The sequence below is a fragment of the Symphodus melops genome (assembly GCF_947650265.1).
Source record: "Symphodus melops genome assembly, chromosome: 18".
NCBI classification, from domain to species: Eukaryota; Metazoa; Chordata; class Actinopteri; order Labriformes; family Labridae; genus Symphodus; species Symphodus melops.
In genome coordinates this window covers 15,262,540-15,285,443 of record NC_136708.1, presented here as the reverse complement: position 1 = coordinate 15,285,443, position 22,904 = coordinate 15,262,540, and the positions used below count along the sequence as shown (strand labels likewise).

The following is a 22,904-nucleotide window of genomic DNA, read 5'->3' as shown; positions in this document are numbered from 1 at the left end:
GCAAGGTGTTCAGTTTAGTAAAAGTTGATTTTTTTTTTTTTTTTACGAGATTTTTGAAAAAAGAGAAGCCTTGAAATATGGAATGTTGATAGCCCTTACATCAAGATGGGCAAACAAAAATGAGAGAAAAGCATTTGGTACGTTTGCGTTTCTCTAAAAATGATTTGCAGCCTATCAAATCTCATCCTACCGTTGTTTATTCCATGTCTCTCCATGTCGGTGTGCCAGGTGATGTTTCTAGACTTTTGATGATGCACCCTGACATCTATTTATAGAAAACAGGCTTCTGCTATAGAGAAGGGGTAGCAACACGTCAGCCATAGAAGAAAAACACTGTACAGTCTATTTATGTGTCTGCTGCCACCTAGTACCTGCAGAACAATATATAACATGGCGTCAAAGTGCCATTTGAACACCTGCATTGACAAAACGTCTGCTGTTGCCAATGGCTGCTCTGCTGGAAAAGAATACTGAAGAGAGAAGTCAAGGCTAGGCAGGAAAGGGGTGAAAGACGGATTATATATAACACACACACACACACCCACACACACAGTTAGTCTGTGAGACAGAATGAGGAACACTGGGAGGAAGAAAGAGAGACTTATGGGTTAAGACAGCTGGCTAAGACACGACAAGAAGGAAATTATGTCAGAGCAGTTTTATATTCAAGTAGAGATGTCTGTAGTCATAGTAACCCTTGCGGGAATTTAGCCAATTAGTGGCCAGCTTTGAAAAGACGTTACAGTAAAGAGCATGACACCTTTGTTTGAAGGAGAAAGTGTGTGTGTGTGTGTGTGTGTGTGTGTGTGTGTGTGGTGGAAGTAGAATGGGTGGTACAAATGTGTGTGTGTGTGTGTGTGTGTGTGTGTGTGTGTGTGTGTGTGTGTGTGTGTGTGGTGGAAGTAGAATGGGTGGTACAAATGAAATGGCTAATTAGATTTAAAAAAAACGAAGAAAAAAAAAACCTTTATTTAAAAAAAATAAAACCTTGATGAAGCACAATAGTAATCGGTACTAAGCACGACCTAATGAGGATGAACAATGTCAGTAATGGAGAGTAAAGATGTGTACATCAGATAAAACACAAATGAGAAATCACCTACCAGACGGTAATGTAGTCATATATGGGTTCAGTGCTCAATACAGTAAAATTGATATATATCCCGTGTCCAGGTGGTACTCGAACACTCCACACACAGTCCTGGAAGTTGGGGTACTCCTCAGGGTGACCCGGGGAGTAAATAGTTCCATTTAATGATGTGATGTTTCCACCACAGAGAGCTGTGAGACACAAGAATAACATAATGACTCTTCATACATTTGCAGCTAATTCGTACTGCCTTTGTAGTACTTTTAGTGAATGTTATTGTCTTGATGACACCTCTATGGCTCATTTAATAGCCACTGGATAACTACTTAAGACCTGGATTAAATGGTAATTACAAATCCAGTTTGGATTTGTAACAGAGGTGTTCCTTTGGATGGTTTTTGTTTCTGATCATTGCTGGAAAAATCCAACAGCTCAGCCCGATAAAAAGCTGAGAATTTGCATTCACGCTCCAAATAAAAAGTCCTTGAATGAGTGTTTTGTGCAGGAAAGTCTGGGCTATAAAATAGAGAAAATTAATTTGATTACTGTGTAGCTGCTTGTCATAAAGTTGGGGATTGTATCTTTAATGATGATCATTTCACGGCTGGGAATGCACGATAACAACCTGCCTGACACCTCCTCTCTTTCCTCCAGTTTCATTTTATACTCTTTCTTTCCAATTTAATTATGCCTCTCCCATTTGTTTGATCTACAGAGGAGTGTTTTTAATGTGTGTGTTGACTCACTAGTTGCATATGCTTGTAATTGCTGTTTGTGTTTTTTTGTTGGGGTTTTTTTTCTACTAAGCTCGCAGTGCAACAATTAATATCAACTGGTTTTACTTTGGAGGAAAAACCCACCATAATATTGTGCTTGCAGGAAGAAAGGAAAATGTAAACATGAAGTTGTAACATTACACGACTGCCAACATTCCCAACAGTGGTGTTATCAGAGTTGAAATGCTATTAAAAGACTCCACAAGTGTGGGTGTCTTTGTGTTAACCGGGGGAATACATGGTCTCGAAACAAGCTCGTCCTTTGAAGGAGCGGTAACGAGTAACATATATGCTTTAATTAATGTTGGGATTTGGGTACATGATAATCCTATGTTGCAAGCCCCACATAAACACAAGTGGTGTTAGTCAAAGAAATCAAGATGTACGGTTTTAGCAGAGCTGATGGTAATAAAGGGGATTACACAGTCTCCACCCCCTTCACAATAAAGCACAAGCAGATTTCATGCCAGGATGTAGACTGAAATACCATGCAGTCACACATGAGCGCTTCCTTCGACATACTAATATGTACAGTGACGACTAGCTGCATTACCTTCACATCTTGGTAGCGGGTGGTTCCAGTTCCTGCTGATTCCATGTAAACATGTGAGTGACGCATCCCCGATCAGAGAATAACCAGCCAGACATTCAAACGACACCGTCATCCCCACGCTGAAGTCTGTGCCAATCACGATGCCGTTTCGAAAAGGCCTCGGGTCGGGGCAACTCTGGAGCTGGTAGGCTAAAAGGACAATGATCCAGCTTAGTGAAAGTCAATACGAAAAACAATATAGGAAGACAGAAGCTTAGAAATGGCTTGGAACAGCTTTACAGTTTGTGCTTCTTTTGCTGTTCATAGAAATAAGTCCTCTGGTTTGTTAGGATGAGGACCTGTAGAAAACTGTTTATTTAAAAAATAACTGATGCTGTGACAATAAACTCTGACGACTTTTAGCTCATGATTAAGATTACTAACTTTGTGAAGATGGTATTATAAACCAAATAAACCTGTTTTTGTTTTTTTTGGCATTTGCTCAAATGAATCTGTCTGCTACAGTATTTATCCTTGTAGTCACAGTGAATTTCATAGCCAAAGTTAAAGGAGTCAAGGGTTTGCATGAATAAAGAAAGACACGTGACTGAGAAAGACTAACTTACAAAGCATTAATAATCCTGTTTTAAAATGCTTTGGCAGTCATGAGATGAATGCTATTATTCATCGGCTGCTGTAATTTGCACATTAATAGAATTAGCTGTGAAGTTTAGGTTTTTTCACAATGAACACGAGTACGCTCAAAACATTTACAGTGTCAGTGTGAATGCATAAAACGCCTATCTTATTACTGAGAGTTATCTCCAATTAAAGGCTCTTTTTTATATCTTTGGAAGTCTTTTTCAGGTCATTTAACTTTTTAAACGGTTTCCTGCATGTTAATGACTTTGCTGATAGTTGCTTTAGTTGCATGTATACACAGTTAGGATACAGTTGAAATTTACTAATCAATTCAATAAAAAGCCAACAGTGACTTTAAAAATGAGGCATGTCTGTTCGAGCGTTTGGTTGTGAAATGATCCGTCAGCACACGATGTGAGGAACAACATTTACCCTGATATGTGCTGTGGAACCCTGGTTTGTTTTGTGAATAGTCACTGTGGAAGAAGAAGCTGGTCTGATGTGTGGTGCTGAATAGAGGCTTGGGGATGACTGGGCCGCTGAACCGGTCAATGACCGAGCCTGTCTCCAGCGTACCACTGCGGATCTCGAGGTAATCGTGGATCGCTTCGGTGGAGAAATTCAGAAACTGGACATGGATACCTGAGAGAAACACATAGTCTGTTGTCATTCGCCGTCTTTTACAGCAATGAGCAAAGCTTTAGTCGCAGAGAGGCTGCTAATAAAAGTTTGATGCAACCACTGATGAACTACGAGGCTAAAGGCAGCAGATACAGTTTGGATTTAATAAACAATAAGTCCAGCGTTGAAACGTGAGGATGGAAACAGAGAGAAAATGTTACAGGGAAAATTTAAAAAAAGAACCAAACGTGCTGTTTCTAAGTTAAAAGTCGACAGTGTATCTTACCAAAGCCGACGGGTAAGTTCACTGTCCATGTGCAGTCTAATCCACTGGGGTAGTTGCCAGGGTAACCAGGACTAAGAATCACTCCACTTACTTCTGTCATGGACCCACCACACTGAGCTGGAGACACACACACACACACACACAATACACACGTGTTAAACGGAAAGACAAAAAAGTAAGATAGGGTTCTGCATTGGTAGCAGACACACAGTTCCTTTTCTTTCAGACACTTCTTCTGGTTGGACACTTGAGTATCTCCAACCTGACATTTTGTGTCACATTGAATAAAACATTAATATTCTGAATCTTTAATAAATGCCCTTCTTGAATAAATCACCGTTGTGCATGCAGATGTGTGTCCAAGGCTTGTTTCCCTTTTGCCTCAGTGCATGCTGATGATTTGGCACAGCGTGTATGTTTATGACAGAGTCTGTCGGAGCTTTGCATCAGTGTAAAAGCTTAATCATATTCTGCACAGCATACTAAATAATCAGCTCATCACAGAGAAGTAAATTGATCAAACGGCTTATTTTTTTTCAGTGAGTAAGGGTGGGAAGTGTAGACGAGTTGCATCATTTCTGCAGCACTGAAATTTTGCATGTATCTCAATGTATTCAGGCGAGATGTTGCAGTGTGTGTGTGTGTGTGTGTGTGTGTGTGTGTGTGCGTGTGCTGCAGTAGAACACCTACCAAGACATAAAGGAACGGGGTAGTTCCACCTCCTTACAGGCCCCGGCATGCAGGTGATATGGGCATTGCCCTGAAAAGTAAGAGAAACCACAAGGCAGCGTTATATTACAGTTGGCAACACATATTAATTCATTTAGTTATCATAAATAATGTATGTACTCTACAATAATATTCATGCTTTGCAATAGCAACTGTTGGCATCTGCATCAGTGCTGTTGAGCTGCAAATAATCCAAATCTGTGTATTAAGCATAAAGAAGAAAACCTCTGTTTGACTTTTATACTGCACAGAAATTGGGCAGACTACATCAGAGACCTACATAATGCATGAGCTGCAATAAACCACACCAGAGTAGTATGTTTAGTAAAAGCCTAGAAAAACCACTCAAGAGTGTGGCTTCCTTCTGATTCACAGTTTCAAAAGTTCTTGATTTGTGCAGCCAGGGGATAGAAGGAGTGAATAGCAGCACACTTGGAAAGTTGAGCAGCCTTTAATAATTTCTCAAACCCATCTGGCAGTGGGATAGAATTTAAAAACTGTAATACTAAGTGCTAAGTCAATGAGTAATAACCCATACAAATCTTGTTTTTAGTTTTTTTTTTTACCTGGAGAGAGTATCCTTGTTCACAAGAAAACTGAACGACATCTCCAACCATAAATCTGTCTCCTTGTCTTATTCCGTAGCTCGGAGTCTGAGGCTCGGGACACGACTCAAGGCCAATAGCTGACAACAGATGGGAAATGATGTTTTAGTCCACATACTGTGTTTAGAGAAAAATGCAAAAGACAAAGCAGCATAAAGGAAAATATGTTACCTGTGTATTCCAGGTGGAAGCCAGCAGCAGAGACACTGATATCAGAGCTGAAGCTGAGATAGAGGTTGTTGGATGTACTGTTCAGTAGAGGAGGAATGGTGGTGCCTGAATACAAGGAGAGAGGCAGGGAGCGTCAGAGAAGCACAATCGAATGTCTTTATTTTTTAAAGGGAGTTTTGAACGCAATGTTCTTCGTAATCTGACAGCAAAGGGAACAACAAAAAGCTCCAAAAAACCTATAATTTTACTTTTCTTTGTAATCTTTTCTCGAAGGAGGAAAACTAGAATTACTTTTATATGAGACATCTGTTTTATCTGAAGTCCCTTTAGAAATGTTAGCTTGACCTACTTAGCTTGGAGAGGGAAAGCACAAATGAAAACTAAGGTACTGAAGCAGGCCAGTGTAATCACAACAACTTAAAAGGATGGTTCAACTTTATTTAGAAATATTAACTCACTCTAACTTCCTTATCAATGTGCATGCGTCTTTGTCTTGTGTAAAGGAAGAATGTGCGACTTTGATTCACACTATGGAGTTATCTACGAGAACTAAAGGTGGGAAAAAAAATGTGATTCATGTAAAAATTGAGATTCTTCTTTTCTTAGATTTAAAATCAAAACATTTAAAACACACATGAATGACATCCATGTCTTTGAGTATTTAGAAAAGCGCTATATAAAACTAATGTATTATTATTATTATTATTATTATCCAAATAAGCAGTAAGTGGGCCATGTTATTCTTCTCTTCATTCCCTGACTATAATTGCTTTATACACCATCCTGTCCATGCAAACATGATATAAACACAGCTCGACAACAGTAGGACTGACCCTTCTTACTCATTGTAGACAGTCATGACTCAGAGACATTTATAGAGAATATACTCGATTCCGCTGTATTTATGTGTAAACTGTCGCACACTCTTCTTTCAAAATAGAAATAGTGGTAAAACTAATAGTGGCCACCTGTGGAGAGTTCCTACCTGCACAGAGGCAGAGAGCTGTGAGCAAAGGCGTGTTTCGATTTGCATGTTTTTTTTGTTTTTTTTTTGTTCAGTGGCAGTCAAAACTCATCAAAGTTACAGAGCACCCTCTGTATTAACAGTGAACTAGGCCAGCTGATGTTATTGGTTGCCTGTTGTGAGGGGAATTAATTAGCACATTTTTGAACAGTCTGCCGCCCCCCTGCTGGTGTCTTTCACAATCCAGAGAAAATCTCATTCATTATCGTAACGGAAAAAAAGAAATGATTTTTCCTTATTAATACATGATGAATGAAGACGATGAATTATGAATTGCATGGATTTAACCATAACAACCGAGGATGTATGACACTACTAATTAATAGTTGTAATGAACCTGCAAAAAGTTAAATTACCTCCCGGCATGTATGTATTCATTAATAACTTTTTAGATGCGAGAAGAGTTACTGTCATCATCATTTCATTGCCAACAATTGAATCTCTTATCCAGCTAGTCATAAAAATGTCGAGCCCTTCCACAAATTACTCCCCACTAACAAGCAGATAATCGGGGGGCTTTGCTTCCCTCATAGTACAATGAGTTAACTCCCGCCTTTAAAAGCTTGTTGAAACACAACAGTGAATGATTCCACAGAAATGCTTTACCTCAACAGAGAACATGTTTAGTTGCTGGAACAAGAAGCAGGGTCTCTACAATTGCCCTACTGGATACAGCAAGGACCAGTCAGACTCATGGTACACTGATGTGCAACATTCTTCTTGGGGTTCATTTTAGTGTGCAGTCTTTTTTAACAGGAAAACATGAGAAGAGAAATGTTGTTTTTTTCATTTAAGACCATTTTCTCCTTCAAGTATAAGTATAAATAGAGTACATGCATATTCGAGCTTTTTGTGCCTGTATTATTTAGCAATTGAACGAGAGCGAGAGTCAGAAATTGGGGAGAGAGAGCAAGCGGGGAATGACTTGCTGGAAAGAGACACAGGTTGGATTCGAACCTGGGCCACCCACTTTGAGGACTGTAGCCTCTGTGCATGAGGCACACGCACCGACCACCGGGCTAACGGACCAGTGCCCCAAGCATCAGCATCTTTAAGATCAGTTTTCAGTTTTAGCATTCAGCCATTATTTGCCTATCTAAGAGCTATATTGTTAAAAAAATTATGATTAGCATATTGAAGCAACGTGTGTGCTACTAGTGTATGTGCAATCCCTTAAGCTGCAGCAGGAGACAAGACAGTAACACTGAAATGACATTGCACAACAGCTATGAAGGGCATTGAGACAGAGCAGAGTCTGGGTTTTATGGCTTTATTGTTGGTAATTAGTTGTAAATATCAAACATTTCACATTTGGTAAAATTGTGAAACAAACATGTTGGAGCATTTTAGAATTGGAAATAATCAGACTGTTTTGGAATGAATGACTCTGATTCGTTGTCTCCAGGGTTGATCAGAAAACACTCATAGTAGAAAATGTAGAGTTTAGGAGGATCTAATGTAGAGTTTAGGAGGATCTCATGTAGAGTTTAGGAGGATCTAATGTAGAGTTTAGGAGGATCTAATGTAGAGTTTAGGAGGATCTAATGTAGAGTTTAGGAGGATCAGTTAGCAATGGGACGTCTGCTTCTTTCGAGGAATTGCAGACAAAACAAGCAGGTGTAAGATTTTGTGTGTCTCAGCTCCTGCTGGGAGACTCAGAGAGGAGTCAGACTGGCTCTAACTGCACTCTTAGCACAGACTCACAAGGTCAGCATCTTGTTTGCCCCAATACACCGTGACAGTATGCAATGTTTTTCTAACTTTATGCATTAAACTGTCAAACTGTATTTGCTGTGATCACGTCAGACGATAACACAGCTCTCCTTTGTTTTGTTAAGTAGAGTGAATGCTTGATTTTGCTCTAAAATGTTATGTTTTAGATATAACCCACAGATGCAGCTGTGACAGGCAGTTTTAACTTTAATGTTGTGTTTTATGTTCCCTAAAAGTGATTTTCAGTTCCTATGTCTCATTTGGACAATATCGGCTACTGCAAAATGATTTAAAACTAAGGGTCATATTTTACAATTCCTTTTTAAAATAACTATGTGATTTGATAAAACTGATATTAGTATGAAAAGTCCATGTTTTGTGTTTTGAGTTACACTTTCAATAAGCCAAAATAATGTTTTGTTTTTTTTACCAGAGTAGCTTCCAAGTCGCGGTGCGTGGTTGTCAGCACCGTCGTAGAAATCCAAAGAGTCCCAGTTATGCTCGGTGGCAAAACTCACAACTTGTATCTGCAGAGAGAGATAAAACGAAAGGAAGAGAAAGGGTTTGTTCTTGTTTGCTACTGTTTCACCATTGTATTCAACAAAAGCACCCAAGTTGTCATTTGGTTTTATTTCCTACAAAAGGACTCTAAATTTGCTCCTTCAGTGAAAAAAAAAAAAAATCAAAAAAGGAAAACAAAAACAGTGAGTCCATTGTCTGTGGGATGGTGAAAATGATCAATCACACTGTCAGAAAAATATAACAATTAATATGAATGCCAAAAAAGAAAATAAACTGTGAGTTTGAGTCTGTGTCATATGTGATGGATTCTACATGATGTCAGAGTCATCTTTTCCTTGTGTTTGTCCGTGAGAGAGGTTTAGCTTACATGCAATCAGGCATTATCTCTCCTGATTAGATCCTATCGAGTTATCTCCGAATGGTCCGTCTCTCACAAGCCATCCATCCATTTACCCTTCTAATAATATCTTATCTTCCTTGACATCCTGTCTGCTCAGCTTTAAAGCCAATGATACATAGGTCAGCCAGAAAGCCAGCGTTGTCACAGGGACTACCTGTATTCCAGCCCCTTCCGGCACAGAGACCTTCCACACACAGTTCTGGTTGTTGTCGTAGGGCTCCGGGTATCCAGGAGACAGGATGGTCCCACGGCGAACGGCTAGCACTCCCCCGCAAGGAACTGTATGAGGAGAGAGAACAAAAAGGAGCTGAGGATAAAGCAACATTTTGAAAGTAACAGGGAAATACTTCTGAGCCATCTCACACCCTGGAGAGGAGATGAAAAATTCAGTCTGGCCCAGCGAATAGCTATCTAGATATTATTTTCCAGAGAGGATGGTCGATCAGTTGCATGACTTATAAGACACTATGATTTTACTGAACAGTAATATTTACCTATGCATGTAGGCAGCGTGTCGTTCCACTGGGCCAGGTTGTCTGGAACGCTCTCACACCGTATGGCAGTGGAGCCGTGTAGGACGTAACCAGGGTTACACTCAAACTGCACCATGGAGCCAACCGCAAAGTCATTACCAAGACGCTTCCCAAAGCGTGGCTCGGGGACTGAACTACACTGGGTAGAGCTGGTCCTCGGCACAGCTGCAGGACCAAGACAGATGCCAAAACCAATCAGAGAATGTGACTATATCTAAATTACACGTACAATTATTGCTGTCGATCTTGAGCAAGACATGCATGGAGTACGCCTTTCATGTCACTGTGAGTTAAGGACATGATTCATTACATTCGAGAATGTTAGAGTGGAATTATGTAAAATGGCAATATATCAAATACAGAGATAGCTCAATGTACCCAATAGGCAAAGAAAGGTTTATGGGCAGTTAGAAAGCAGCTTCTGCAAACTGTTAAACTACTATCACTGCTACTAAAACAATCATGATAATTTAAATATCTTTTCTGGCTACTTGTGCTTGGCTGACCTTGGTAGACAAAGTGAAATCCCTTCGCAGTTTCTGGTCCGACTGTGTTAAACTTGACTGTGATCTGGTTTCCAGAGCTCAGAGGAAGAGACTCGCCTAGAGAGAGGAGGCCCGTTTCAAAGAGAGAGAACAAAAAGAAAGAGACACCAGTGGTGCTTAGAAAGTCTATCCAGTCATCTTTCCATATATCATGCCATATATCCGTCTGTTTATTCCTACCTGAGTGGGACCCCGACAGAGAAGAGAGCAGTGTGTTTTGCTGTGTAGGTCCATCATAGATTTCCACCACATCATTAAGAGATGTCTGGAACAACACAAACTGACCAAAGAGTACTGGGGACAAAACAGGGGGGGAGGGGGGAGTGAAAGAAAAAGAGATGAATTAACCAAACATGAATGGGAGCAAATTCTTATTCCACGACACTGTCAGTGCCTGACCTTCCCAGATTAAATTTAACCTGTAACATCCACATTAAGGTGTGGTGTCATCTTCTATTTGAAACCAGCTACAGGCAAAAGAAGTACATATCAGCACATAACAGGTAAAAACACCACCTTGTCTTCAGTCTAACCCACATGGTCCCTGTGAGTTGCCCAGGTTGCAGAGTTGTTATCCGTTCGTGTGAAATGCTGCTGCTGACAAATCTGACTCACTTTTGTCAACATATGCCATTAGAACAAGTTTGTTTGTGTTTTCTCCCCAGTGTTACAAGTGTGTTTTGGTATGTTCGAAGCATTAAGTCTGCTGCTGTGTCCAGGAATGTATCTCAGGCATCCCACAAAATAACTGGAGCTTCCTTTGTTGCCCAGTCGTAGTGGCAGGTAGGACGGACAGGTCCCCTGGAGGACTCAGAGCTGAATTTGGGCATCTATCACAATTCTCTCTGTCTTTGTTGATCTCGGTTTCTTCAAATAAATCACAAGTTGCCTAAAGCTACAAATCTATATCTATTTAAAAGAAAATTTGTTTTCAGCACATGGACAAAATCTCCTTTAAGGAAAAATTACATTTATTTCAGCTTCAATGAAACCAGCTCCAGAGTACACACACACACACACACACACACACACACACACACACACACACACACACACACACACACACACACACACACACACACACACACACACACACACACACACACACACACACACACACACACACACACACACACACACACACACACACACACACACACACACACACACACACACACACACACACACACACACACACACACCAGGCATTTCTTCCCCACCTCTCTTTCTGGCCCAGACAGCTTAGGTGTTAGGGATTAAATGTGAGCGCTGCCAAGGATCTTCAACAATACGAAGGTCATTTTGTAGAAGGCTGCCTTTCTCTCGAAATGTTTTGAAAGCATGATTTGAATTGAGCTAAAAGATTGCTTTGCTTTACAATAAAAATGGCCTGTTTCCATTTTAAACCTTTCTTCCAGTTCGAGAAATTACATTTCCAGTTTTGACTCCAGGTGTGAAAGGTATTCAGACAGTAATACCGAATCATCAAGAAAGATTTGAGCTCTGCAGGGTTGATGAATCTACCCTCTTATACTAGGAGCCGTGTCATCATTGTACACGAGGATGTGTTTAAGGGCATGCTGCTGAGCAGTCGTAAAGAATGACAGGATTCCGCCTGTCAGCAGAAATACTTAAAAGCTCCCACCGTGTATGGATTTTAAGGAAATCAGAGTGATTATGGTTTCCATCATTCCTCACTATGGTATTGACATACCACAGAGCAGGTGGTGGAGTTCAAAGCTGACACTGCTTCAAGACAGCTCAGATTCCATGCAGGAGGACGCACTTTCAACAGCATTAACGGCCAGATTCATTAAGCATGATCACACACAGGGAATGGCTTACACTCTTTCATTTAACCTGGTGGATTTCACTCGACTGAAAAGACCACATAAAAACATAAATACATAGAGAAACGGCACAAACAGGCCAAGCGAAAGAAATAAACATAGAGATACATGATCACAGCAGTGTTGCCCCTTGCTGTGCTCACCACATGGCCTGTAGGTAGTAAAATCCTTCTGAGCTGCAGTCACATACGCCTGATAGATCTGTTCACTTGTACATGGTTTTAACAAGTATGATCAGTCCGCTGAGAATTTGTCACTGTTTATTTACAGTTACAGGCTTTCACAGCTCTTGACGTCAGATGGAGAAAACCTGGGCAGTGATCCTTGCAGAGCTGCCATGCCTCCTGAAGAGCAGACCAAGAGGGTTTCCACATCCACGTCCTCAGAAAACAGGAGGTGTGGTGTCTCCACAGGGGGAAAACACACAGTGTTTCCACAAAGGGCAGAGTTAAGAGTGAGGGAGCTGTTTGTATGATTTTTTTAATATCATAAACCATTTCCCAGCCATTCCTGTGGTTTGATTTCAGCTCCTCGACATTGAGTCTTTAAGTTTGATTTGCCCTAACATCATACACATTATATTCTTTATTTATATTTATATTTTAAAAATGACAGCAGTTCAGCTAATACTGGTAATGGTAGAAAAACAACTGAAAGGTAACACAACAGTTAATGGTTCAGAAAAGCTGTCACTGCTTGTCGTATTCAATATTTAGGCAGACCAAATGATGCTGAAGCTTCTCTCAGTCAAATTCCCTACATTGAGATAAAACTCCAAAAGCTTCTATGCAAATATAATGAGACAGCAACCATCAACGCCTCAGGGAAAGCTCCTATTTATTCATTACACCACAGGGCATGATTGGAAATCATATCCACCACTATAATATTTTACATAATACTTACTGTTATTATTTCAAATAGTCAATAACTGATGTTGGGATATAAGGAAGACAATGTCAATTTGTCGGATTAGAACTTTTGTGCGCTATAAAACAATAACAAATAATTAGACTGCATATCATGGATTCACTTTACTTGACGACCTGAAACATCCACCCATCATCCATTATCTTTGCTGCTTTTCTAATTCGGGGGCTTGATCCGATCGAAGCTGTCATTGGGTGAGAGGTGGGGTATACATATGGTCGACATATATACACGGACACGTTTCCACCGAGTAGTCCAGTTTTGTTCAGTACAGTTTGGTTCAGTTTGGTACAGTAAACACCATTTGAATATGTAATAGACTACAGTATAAGCATTTAGTTACAATATAGTTCTTATTGAACATTCAAACCTTTAAAGAGGAAGAGGTTCTACATGCGTGCAAGAAAGTATAACAGGAGACGCACACTTCCTTTTCATGAACCTATTCAAACCCTAACGTGAAGACTCTTCTGCATTATTCATTTCTTTATGATTTGTCATTTATGCTTGACTTAAGGACCACTGATCAAATGTTAAAAGATAAAGACAGCCTCATCTTTAAATGTCACTTCAATAATAAAACCCTGACCTGGAATCAAAAATAAATGGCCAATGACCGTCTTTTGATCATCTATAATATCTCTTCAAGTTTTAATGTCAGAGAATGTCAAAGAAACGTATGACCAGAGTTTTTCATTCCTTTTTGTCGTAACTTCACCTACATTTCATAGTTAAACTTGCACATGAAAATCTTTTTTAGTATAAATAATGAATTTCTTTAATATTCGCAATTCCATATTAACAATGTATCACATTATGGCTTCCTACAGCCACAAAATTTAATTCTGCAAAGGATCTTGGATGGTTATTTTCCATTAAGGATCATGATACATTCAAGTTGCCTCATTCAATGGGAGAGTGTGTATTGACTTACCAAACTCTCTTGGCACAGATATAGAGTAGACACAGGTCTGTCCAGATGTATAGTTTCTGGGAAAATTGGGAGATAAAACAGTCCCTTCTGATCCTGTAGATCGACTGCCACAGGGAGCTAAAGTGGAATACACACAATCAGATAGGCAAATTACCATATACGTGATTGTTTGTTGTACAGGGAGAGGTTTACACTCTTTTTGCTGAGTACTTAATTCCAGTTTCTGTGCTTTAGTTTGTGTTACCTTGACAACTAGGCAAAGCCCTGTTCCATCCAGGTCTGCCATCATCTCCCATACTGCAGGTGAGAGTCGAGTAGCCCTAAAAGAGATTTAACATTGAAAAGAACATCCCAACTGGTCAACAAAGAAAACGACATTTTAACAATCGTTAACCCATCTTATCAGTCAACCTATACACAAAATAATCAACAACAAAATCAGTAAACCAAGCCCCACCCATCCATCCAACCATTTACCTGCAAAACATATCCAGCCTCACAGTAGAAGGTAACAGTAGAGCCGAGCTTATAATCAGACCCCAGCCTGGTCCCATTCAGAACGACACCTGGGTCAAAACAGGATTCCCTCAGCTTGGCTAGAGAGAAAAGAGAGAATGGGTGTGCAAGTTAGAGAGAGGATGAGGAAAAGATAAAGCGACAGGCACACATAAATACAGACTGAAATTAATAATAACTAAGTCTCTCACTATAATCAAATGAGGCAGGCATTACGTTGGCCTTTTCAACAGTCTGTTTGACTTAGCTGTCTTTGCCAGAGATAGAGGATGAACCAGAACTTCATCATCCAGCTTATGAATGCTACATGAACCTTGTAAATTACAGCTTTGGCCCACCTTCTAAAAGATTAGCGGCCACCATGCATCAACTTTAAGAACTAATTCCAGAGTCCACATGAAGCCAGTGTTGATACTTTTGTTCAGGTGAATCAAACTCAACGCTCTGGCAGACTATTTCAACAGACACTAATTCAACAGGGACTTTATAGGGAGGCCAGTCCTTTTATTTCATCTTGAAATCAGCATGATCCACACTGTCAGCGGTGTGGGAGCCTTAATTGCATTCATTTTGTATTTGATGTTACGGAATAATTCAGGAGATGTCTTTGTTAAATGTAAGAATTAAATATTTCTGAACACTTTCTGGAGACATCTGTCACAACAGGGGGCCTTTAAAACAGTTTTAGATGCTAGAACTCTGAAAACCTTAAACACTAGTTTTCCATGTTAACTCGCAAATAAAAAACAGATAAGATAAAAAAAACAAATACAACACGAAAAGGATATTTAATTATTTTTTCAACAACTGACAGCTGCAAATTTGCTGTCAAAACAAAATGACAGAGTACTTTAACTTAGATGGTTGTGACTAAACCAAAGCAGATGCACTTTACTCTGTTATTTCCTCCTGATTTAGACAAAAATCAACGTCTAACAGGATGAATAATCTGTTCTTGCTGATGCCTTCTGATCTTATAAAACTTGTCTTAATATTAGCATTACATTTTACCTTTGTACTCCAGGTGAAAGCCAATGTAGGAAACAGACCCATCACTGCGAAATGCTAAATGCATTGTATTGGAACTGCTCTCTATTCGCTCTGGGAGTTTGCTGTCCTGGAAGCTGCCAATCAGAGGGCTGTTGCTATCTGGACCGTCGTAGATATACAGGAAGTCATAGTTCGGCTCAATGTTGAAGCTGGAGATGGATATAAAAAACACAGACAGGGACGTAGAGTAAGAGGGAGCAGACAGAGAAAACAGAGGGACAATAAAGAATCATGTCAATTGAGAGGATTAGAGGAGCATGTGCAAACTCTTGAATGTATAAGTTTAAACTTTAACTCGGAGAGAAAAAGTGTCAAAGGGTGTTGTTTGTGTAAATAAAAAAACAGTGCTTTCTTCATATTAAGTTAAAGAGATGTTTCATACTATCAGAGGACGGATTCAAATGTCGTATTGATCCTTTTAAAAGATGGTCAAAACTCTTTTTAATTCTATGATGTTTTGTAACAGCAGATTGGTATTGTAACTACAAAAACTAAATTTCTGCCCCAAAAACGTTCGTGCCTTTTAACATCCATGAATGTAAAACCAAGTAAAAGAACCAGTGGATTTGGATGGATAAACAATAAATCATTGTTACCTGATAAAGGCCAGTGACAGGACATAGTCAGAGTTCACAGCAATGAGCCAATCACAGTCCTTAGAGTGAGGGTAAGGATGTGGGTAATTAGGTGACAGTATAAACCCATTGGAGCCAGTCAGGTTTCCTCCACAGGGAGCTGAGGAGGGAAATCAAGAAAAGTTCATATTGATTCGAATAAAGTCTAACGATACTTTCAAGTTGGTGTTCAACCATGCAGCACAAAATAATCATTATACTTCAACAACTTAAATTTCCCCAATGTACAGTAAGTTAGTCTTATATGATTTACTTTTCGTAGCAACAGTTTAGAGGGAGCAAGGTAAAGTAATTAAATTATGACACAACTCCATCAAGTCCATCACAAACGTTTCCATAAGTTACATACTCAGTTATTAACAACTTTATGTATTCATGCATCACATCTACTGTGTGTTCCTGTTAATAAACATAGAGAAGCTGGACTTTTCACCTATGCAGACAGGCGGACTGGGCTGCCAGTAGTATCTGTTGTCCACTTGTATACAGGTGATTGTGTCATCCCCCTGGAGCTCGTATCCTGGGTCACACTGGAAGGACACTGAATCCCCCGGCTCACGGCCATCTCCGCTGCGACTGCCATTCATTGGTACGCCGGGGTCCCTGCAGGCTGTAGCTACTGAACCTGGAGGGAGAGAGAGAGACAAGAAGGGGACACAGAGAACGAAAAAGGAAGAGGAGAAACAGATGAGAGCAATTATAAAGATCTGTGTCAAGCTAGATATCTATTGCTGCTGAGACAAAGCATAAACTCAGAGCATAAAGTCGTTACCAATTAAATAACTGTTTACTCTTCTGTTTTGTGAAGTACCTGTTAAGATCTTTCCTGTGAGGATTTTAAGTAGATCAATTATGCTTATTGAGGCTTCTAATGATGTTATTTGATTACATTCACATGTTTTGTCAAGTGAAGAACCACGAGACAAAGCCCTGCAAACCTGGCACAGTTTCTCACACTTAAATGATAAAATATTAGAATAAATAGTGGTAAATAAGCTCATATCTGCAAAGCTTTTCTCAGCATACATGCATGGGAGTTTGCTTACTGGAGAATTGGATGGCAAATCCCGATTTGCTGATGTAAAAATCTGTCTCAAACTGAACTGCGACCGTGTTGAGAGTGGAGTGGATTCCCTCAGGAAGCAAAGAGCCGCTCAGCTCTGCCAACGACATTTCATTCTCAGGTGGTCCGTCCCAAACCTTCAACATGTCGTGGCTTGCCTCCGTGTCGAAGGACAAGAACTGAAGACTGTAATTTAGATGGGAGAAAAATAATATGATCAACAGTGTAGAGCTGATCTCTTTATTTAAAGTCTTAAAATGTCATTGTTACACTCTACCAAATAATAAAAGCTACATAATAAATCCTGCAAAAACGGCAAAGATTCTTTTTAAAAACTTAAAACTTGTACCTGTGGGCATGAACATATATATTTAATAAATGGAAATACTTGTAATGTTTTACAAGTTCAATGAACTTAAGTCCCAGATTCAGCATCTAGGTTTAAACACTCTTACTTTGAAAATATATATGATCTAATATCTACAGTAGATAGATCATGAACATTAATTCTTTTAATGTAGTCACTGAAATTGTATTGTTTTTTTTTTATCATTTTCACAACCAGAAAGACTTCAAAATGTTGTCTGTTACCTCACTATATTTCCTGAGTCCACTTCGATGGTCCATGTACAACGTAGATTATTGTCGTAAGGAAACGGATATCCAGGGGAGAGAATCCTTCCTGAAGACTCGCCTTTAAAACGACCTCCACACTCCGCTACAGGAATCAAACACACACGTCAGACAATTATGTGTATATTAAGACACAAACAACTTTTAACTATGTGTCTGTCTGACTAGCCAGCTATGCCTACATCCCAAGCACCAGCAATCCGGCCAAACGGTTGGGCAATGTAGTGGATGTATGACAAGCCAAGCGGTTATCTGTCCGTGACAATTGTTTATCAAGGCAATCAGATCCACTTGGTGCACCTCAGCAGCCCCTGAGAAGTGATTAAACGATCACCACAGAGACAAATGGATTAAGAAAGGAGTTAACACTCCATCTCTATGTCCCCTCTATCTTTCTCGCTTTTTCCTCAGCACAGAGAAAGAACAGAAACGGGGAAAAAGCAAAGACAAACTGCTGATCCTACTCCTCATCCTTTAAGAAGGCACCAAACATTATATAAGAGGAAAAAAAAACTCCCTCTTCTCCCTTTGTCTCACTCGGTTATATATTTTCTCAATCTTTATCCCTCCCTCCCCGTGCTCCCTCTCCCTCAGGCTCCCCTCCCTTCATCACTTGAATATATTATCGGCAGTAATAGGAGCAATATTAAGAGTTGGGCTGGGGGAGAAAAGCAAGAGAAGAGGCGAAAGAGAGAGAAAATGGAGAGAACTAAGGGGGGTAAAAGAAGGAAACTTGACGAGTAATATAAAGAAGCAATATAATATTAAAACTGGAGGTTAGCAGAGGTCAGCGTGTGTCACTGCTAAAATATAAAATCAGAGGAATATCGGCAGCTTGTTTTATGAGGCTTTCATTATTGATAGTGCGAAGAGGAGCGCCTTATTAAGCTGAATCCAAAATCAGAAAGTTCAGAGGCAGAAATGGTGGAAGGAAGAAAAAGGTCCTAAAATATCGGACTTGCTGTCATCGCCATGTCTCCCATCTGAGTCACAGCTGCAGCAGCCTTTGTGTGCGTCACCCTGTCTAGGCTTTCATTTGTTTGGGTTTAATTAAAGAATGTGATCCTTGAAGCACATACCTAATAGAGAGGACTCTGCAAGTCTTCAAATGCACCTTAAAATCTATTCACATCAAAGGATTTCGTATAAAACACACCGTCAGGAATTCGAGAGCGTTGCGGGCACATATAAATGCGAGTTCTGCAGCCCTGATATTGCACAGTTGATACTGTAGAAGGCGGTTATTGAGTTGTTGACATTAATATTCAGAGCTGTGGTTTGCTTTTCCCCCCCATCAGTTTCAAGCCATGAAAAATGAATTAAGAAGGCAATGATGTTTTAATGGCATATTTAGAAATCGGTCAATACTGGAAAGGGAGTTTTATTGTTTCCCTAAAATTGCCGCTGATTTGATACAGTGGTCTGACAGAATTAAATCGATTAAAATGTGTCTATGAAACGATTCCATGTAGGCCTTTTTACAGAGAGAAAATGACACAAAAAAAGAGCTGGTTAGAAACAATTTATGAGACAAATGTAATAACAAGGAGATGGGCCTGTGTGGGTGTGCACATGCAACACACACACACACAGCAATCTCAAAAGTACAGAAAGCAAATAAGCCAGTAGAGGGAAGGAAATAGCACAATTAGGGAGAGGAAGTCCAGGTGGTAACGTCTCCTGAATAAATAGACTTTTTATTGAGATTTCTGAACAAGCGCAGCGAGTGATCTCATGGAAATCCAAATGGCGATTCCTCAGGAAATTGACCACCAGCTGCTCTCTTTGCAGATTATTGAATGGACGTCCTGTAAGAAGGGCCTTTGCATAAAGTAGCAAGGGGACAATTTACTGGAGTGTAGAGAAAGATTCAGTGCAGTAATGTGTCCTGCTTGTAAAAGTAGAAGTGCACTAGCTGGGTTTTGGGAAAATTAGGTGGACCCGCTTGAGTATAATGTGAAGAGAAGAAATTGTCTAATTATGCAGATATTTATGCAGTGAATATATGCCGCTCCTGACTTAAGCCATGAGAAATGTAGAAAGAAAAACAAAGTACTTTTAAAATGCTTCCAATACTTGACAGTTCGAGGTTAAGTGTGCATCTGTTCAATAAATACATGTTTTAACCTCTGTAGAAGTGTTTTTGACCCCACATAACACAGCATAAATACCAGAACGTTTTCCCTCTCAATCTTAAGGTTTCACTACTAGTAATTTCCTTTTGTATGTAGTTCTGTATGTTTGTATACATTTGACTGTGTGTGTATGTAAGTGTTTCATGTAGCAGGTTACGTACCAATACAAGAAGGCAGAGGGTTATCCCAGGCTCTCCGTTCTCCTGTCATGCACTTCAGTGTGGTGGCACCATGCAGCGTGTATCCAGGCTCACATCTGTAGGTGATGCTGCTCCCGGAGAAATGACCTTGGTCGTTGACCTTGAAGCCAAACTGAGGCACGCCTGGGTCCTCACAATGAGACAACTCAAAACCTAAAGAGAGACAGAGAAAGAAAAAGATTTATTACTCTGTTCACCTTTTTTTTTTTTTCAACACTCACAGAGGGAGCGGCAAAGACACCACTCCAGGAAACAGAATCGGTGTTGTTAAGATGCAAAGCAATGCATCCTTAATAACCAGCACGCTAAAGTATCCTTTTTTATGAGCTTCCTGAGATCACACGTTCCTTTTAAGCACCCTCCAATGCAATAAAAAAATGCAGGAAAAGATACATGAGATGTACCAATATTAGGAGAGATACTGGAGGATGTATACACCTTATTCAATTTTGTGTTTTTTTATCTCTGTTTTTTTAAGCTTGGTTTCCATGGTAATCTTCAGAGTATTCTATTTATTCATGCGCACAGTTTTGGAGAGGGGGATATGGCGGGGGTTTTATAAATAGCTTATCCCTATAAGACCTTAACCAGGATTTGATCTGCAGTTTTACCTGAAAGATGATGTGTGCAAAAAATTTGAGTTATCTCCTGCAGTAGCTCCAAATCCAAATCCTTGAAAAATGGCCATCAGCAGAGCTAATATCTAATATCTTTTATATATATATCTTCCAGTAATGTGACCATATTTGCAATCTTCCTGACGCCTGGTATGAGTGGTTGCCAATCTGATATTGTATCTTGGACTTTTAGTTGTATAAGAAAATAAGCCATCATGTATTATTCACTGAGTCACACCTCAGAGATTTATTGGATTCCAGCCTTTTGCCATTTTGTGTGACTCCAGTCAAACTATTTCATTTTCTAATTCCATCTAAGAGGCAAAGCCAAACACGGGTGTGCCTGTGTGAGAGCACCTTTAACACCTCATCCAGCACTGATATCTGAACCCTCTGAAAGCTTTGTTAATCAAACGTGACAAGCCTCTTGTGACGAGTGGCGCTTCGGTGATGGTTTCTCAAATGAGAAGCATTGAGAGTTAAAAATTGATTAAGCAAGTGTGTCACACTTGTCAGCAATTAGAGCATCTGTCATGTGGAGTTTAATCGCTGATCCGACATGACTCCCATGATGACTAGCCTCATTCTCATGTGCTGACATTGTCCAGTCTATTTTTTTTGCCTTGATTAACAGCAAAAAGGTCATGTGCATTACACTTGTAGTACTGTATTTCCTGGTTTGAACAGAGCTGGGGATTATATCATGCGCTGCAGTTGTGTTATCATCGTGCCAGCTTGCAGTGTTGTTTATTCCTCTGGGAGGTTATGCAGCTATGTTTAAAATGTAACGATTTGTAATGTATACAAACGTTCCAGTCGACTAAAGCTTGCTTGTAAACTCTGCATGTTAATCTTACATTCATGCGTGGAAAGAGCGCAATTATTTTTTCATGCAGCTTAAGGTTTGCTTGTTATGAAATACACCTCAGCTAAAACAATGATGACAAAGAGGTGTCTTTCAGACAATGTGCTACATTCTCAGGTGAAATAGAAGCCCAACAAACACGGTGAGGTTTGACTTGGTATGGTTGTAAGCAGGTCTAGGTTTATATTTCTATTATATTTGGGATTGCTTACTTGAGTAGACCAGTTTGAATCCTTCCCCTGTGCTTTCTGCATCGCTGTAAAACTCCAGCCAGAGGTGGTTTGAAGTGGAGATCAGCGTCAGGCCCAACATTGAGGTTCCCGTAAATGCTCCAAGGACATGTGCTGTGCTGTCTTTACCGTCGTAAATCTGCAATCACAACAGATCAATTAACTCCGGGTGCAGCTCCGAAGAACTGCTAACGCATAAGGTTTGTCTCTAAAGGCGTCATCATTTCATCAGCCCCGATCGTGTTTACACACAGACGTCAGGAATGACAGAGGGATGACAATAAATGTGTGTGATTACTTTGAGTATATCCCCTTGTGCAAGATGAAAGGTTCTAGCAGAGATGTTGATGCCTTTTCCAGCCTGAACCTAAAAAAAAGAAAAAAGAAACTAGAGTCAGGTTGGTTGTCAAAAAAAAGGTAGAAAACAGACAGTTATTACCTCCCACAGGGACATTTCTTTTCTGTTTTTTTTTTCTCATTATAAAAACTTTGGAATTATCAGAAGGCCGTATTCTGTGTGTGGTCTTAAAGTTAACACATCTACACGTCTTTATTATCCCGAGTTACATTGCACATATTCAGTTTGTTTACCTGGATGCTGTAGATGCACTCGTGGTTGTTGTCGTAGTTCATCGGATAGTTTGGGGAGAGAAGGATCCCTTCATTGTTCATGACTGAAGAACCACACTCGGCTAATGGCAAACACAGAAAGAAGACCATTAAATATGATGGTTTTGTGTTCCAAACAATGCAACTCCAGGTTCATAAAAAAAAAACAGATTGAAGTTGCGGCTAAAAGTAAGAGCATTAAAAGAGAACGCAGGCTGTCCTAGGAGGACCTTTTCATCTTCAAGAGGCAGAAGCTTCCTTTTCCCCTTTACATGGATACTTTGAATGTGTGCTTGTGTGCAGGTGTGTGCGCTATTTAATATCCCTCTTAAACAGCTGTGTAGTTGGCCATGTACTCCCTTTAAGGGGAATGGGCAGGTAATAAAACACAGGAACTCATTTACCTAAAGATACTCGCTCTGCACATCGAACATACACACACCCTTTA

At 39.9% G+C, this 22,904-nt stretch overlaps 1 protein-coding gene across 6 annotated transcripts in view; it reads right to left on the bottom strand.

Annotated features, from left to right (window-relative positions):
• Positions 1-22,904, bottom strand: part of csmd3b (CUB and Sushi multiple domains 3b) — a 311,217-nt gene that overhangs the window by 42,958 nt on the left and 245,355 nt on the right. For all 6 annotated transcript variants that reach the window (XM_079368618.1, XM_079368619.1, XM_079368620.1 and 3 more), the window contains 24 exons: positions 22,439-22,539; positions 22,146-22,214; positions 21,830-21,986; positions 20,097-20,288; positions 17,759-17,885; positions 17,151-17,353; positions 16,538-16,729; positions 16,066-16,204; positions 15,431-15,618; positions 14,381-14,499; positions 14,148-14,223; positions 13,904-14,020; positions 10,370-10,483; positions 10,151-10,246; positions 9,606-9,809; positions 9,266-9,390; positions 8,620-8,716; positions 5,453-5,557; positions 5,243-5,361; positions 4,638-4,707; positions 3,948-4,064; positions 3,473-3,682; positions 2,420-2,608; positions 1,104-1,281 (listed from right to left, as the gene is read on the bottom strand). In XM_079368618.1, the coding sequence (XP_079224744.1) occupies positions 1,104-1,281; positions 2,420-2,608; positions 3,473-3,682; positions 3,948-4,064; positions 4,638-4,707; positions 5,243-5,361; positions 5,453-5,557; positions 8,620-8,716; positions 9,266-9,390; positions 9,606-9,809; positions 10,151-10,246; positions 10,370-10,483; positions 13,904-14,020; positions 14,148-14,223; positions 14,381-14,499; positions 15,431-15,618; positions 16,066-16,204; positions 16,538-16,729; positions 17,151-17,353; positions 17,759-17,885; positions 20,097-20,288; positions 21,830-21,986; positions 22,146-22,214; positions 22,439-22,539 (3,304 nt within the window). The remainder of the gene's footprint in view (positions 1-1,103; positions 1,282-2,419; positions 2,609-3,472; positions 3,683-3,947; positions 4,065-4,637; positions 4,708-5,242; positions 5,362-5,452; positions 5,558-8,619; positions 8,717-9,265; positions 9,391-9,605; positions 9,810-10,150; positions 10,247-10,369; positions 10,484-13,903; positions 14,021-14,147; positions 14,224-14,380; positions 14,500-15,430; positions 15,619-16,065; positions 16,205-16,537; positions 16,730-17,150; positions 17,354-17,758; positions 17,886-20,096; positions 20,289-21,829; positions 21,987-22,145; positions 22,215-22,438; positions 22,540-22,904) is intronic.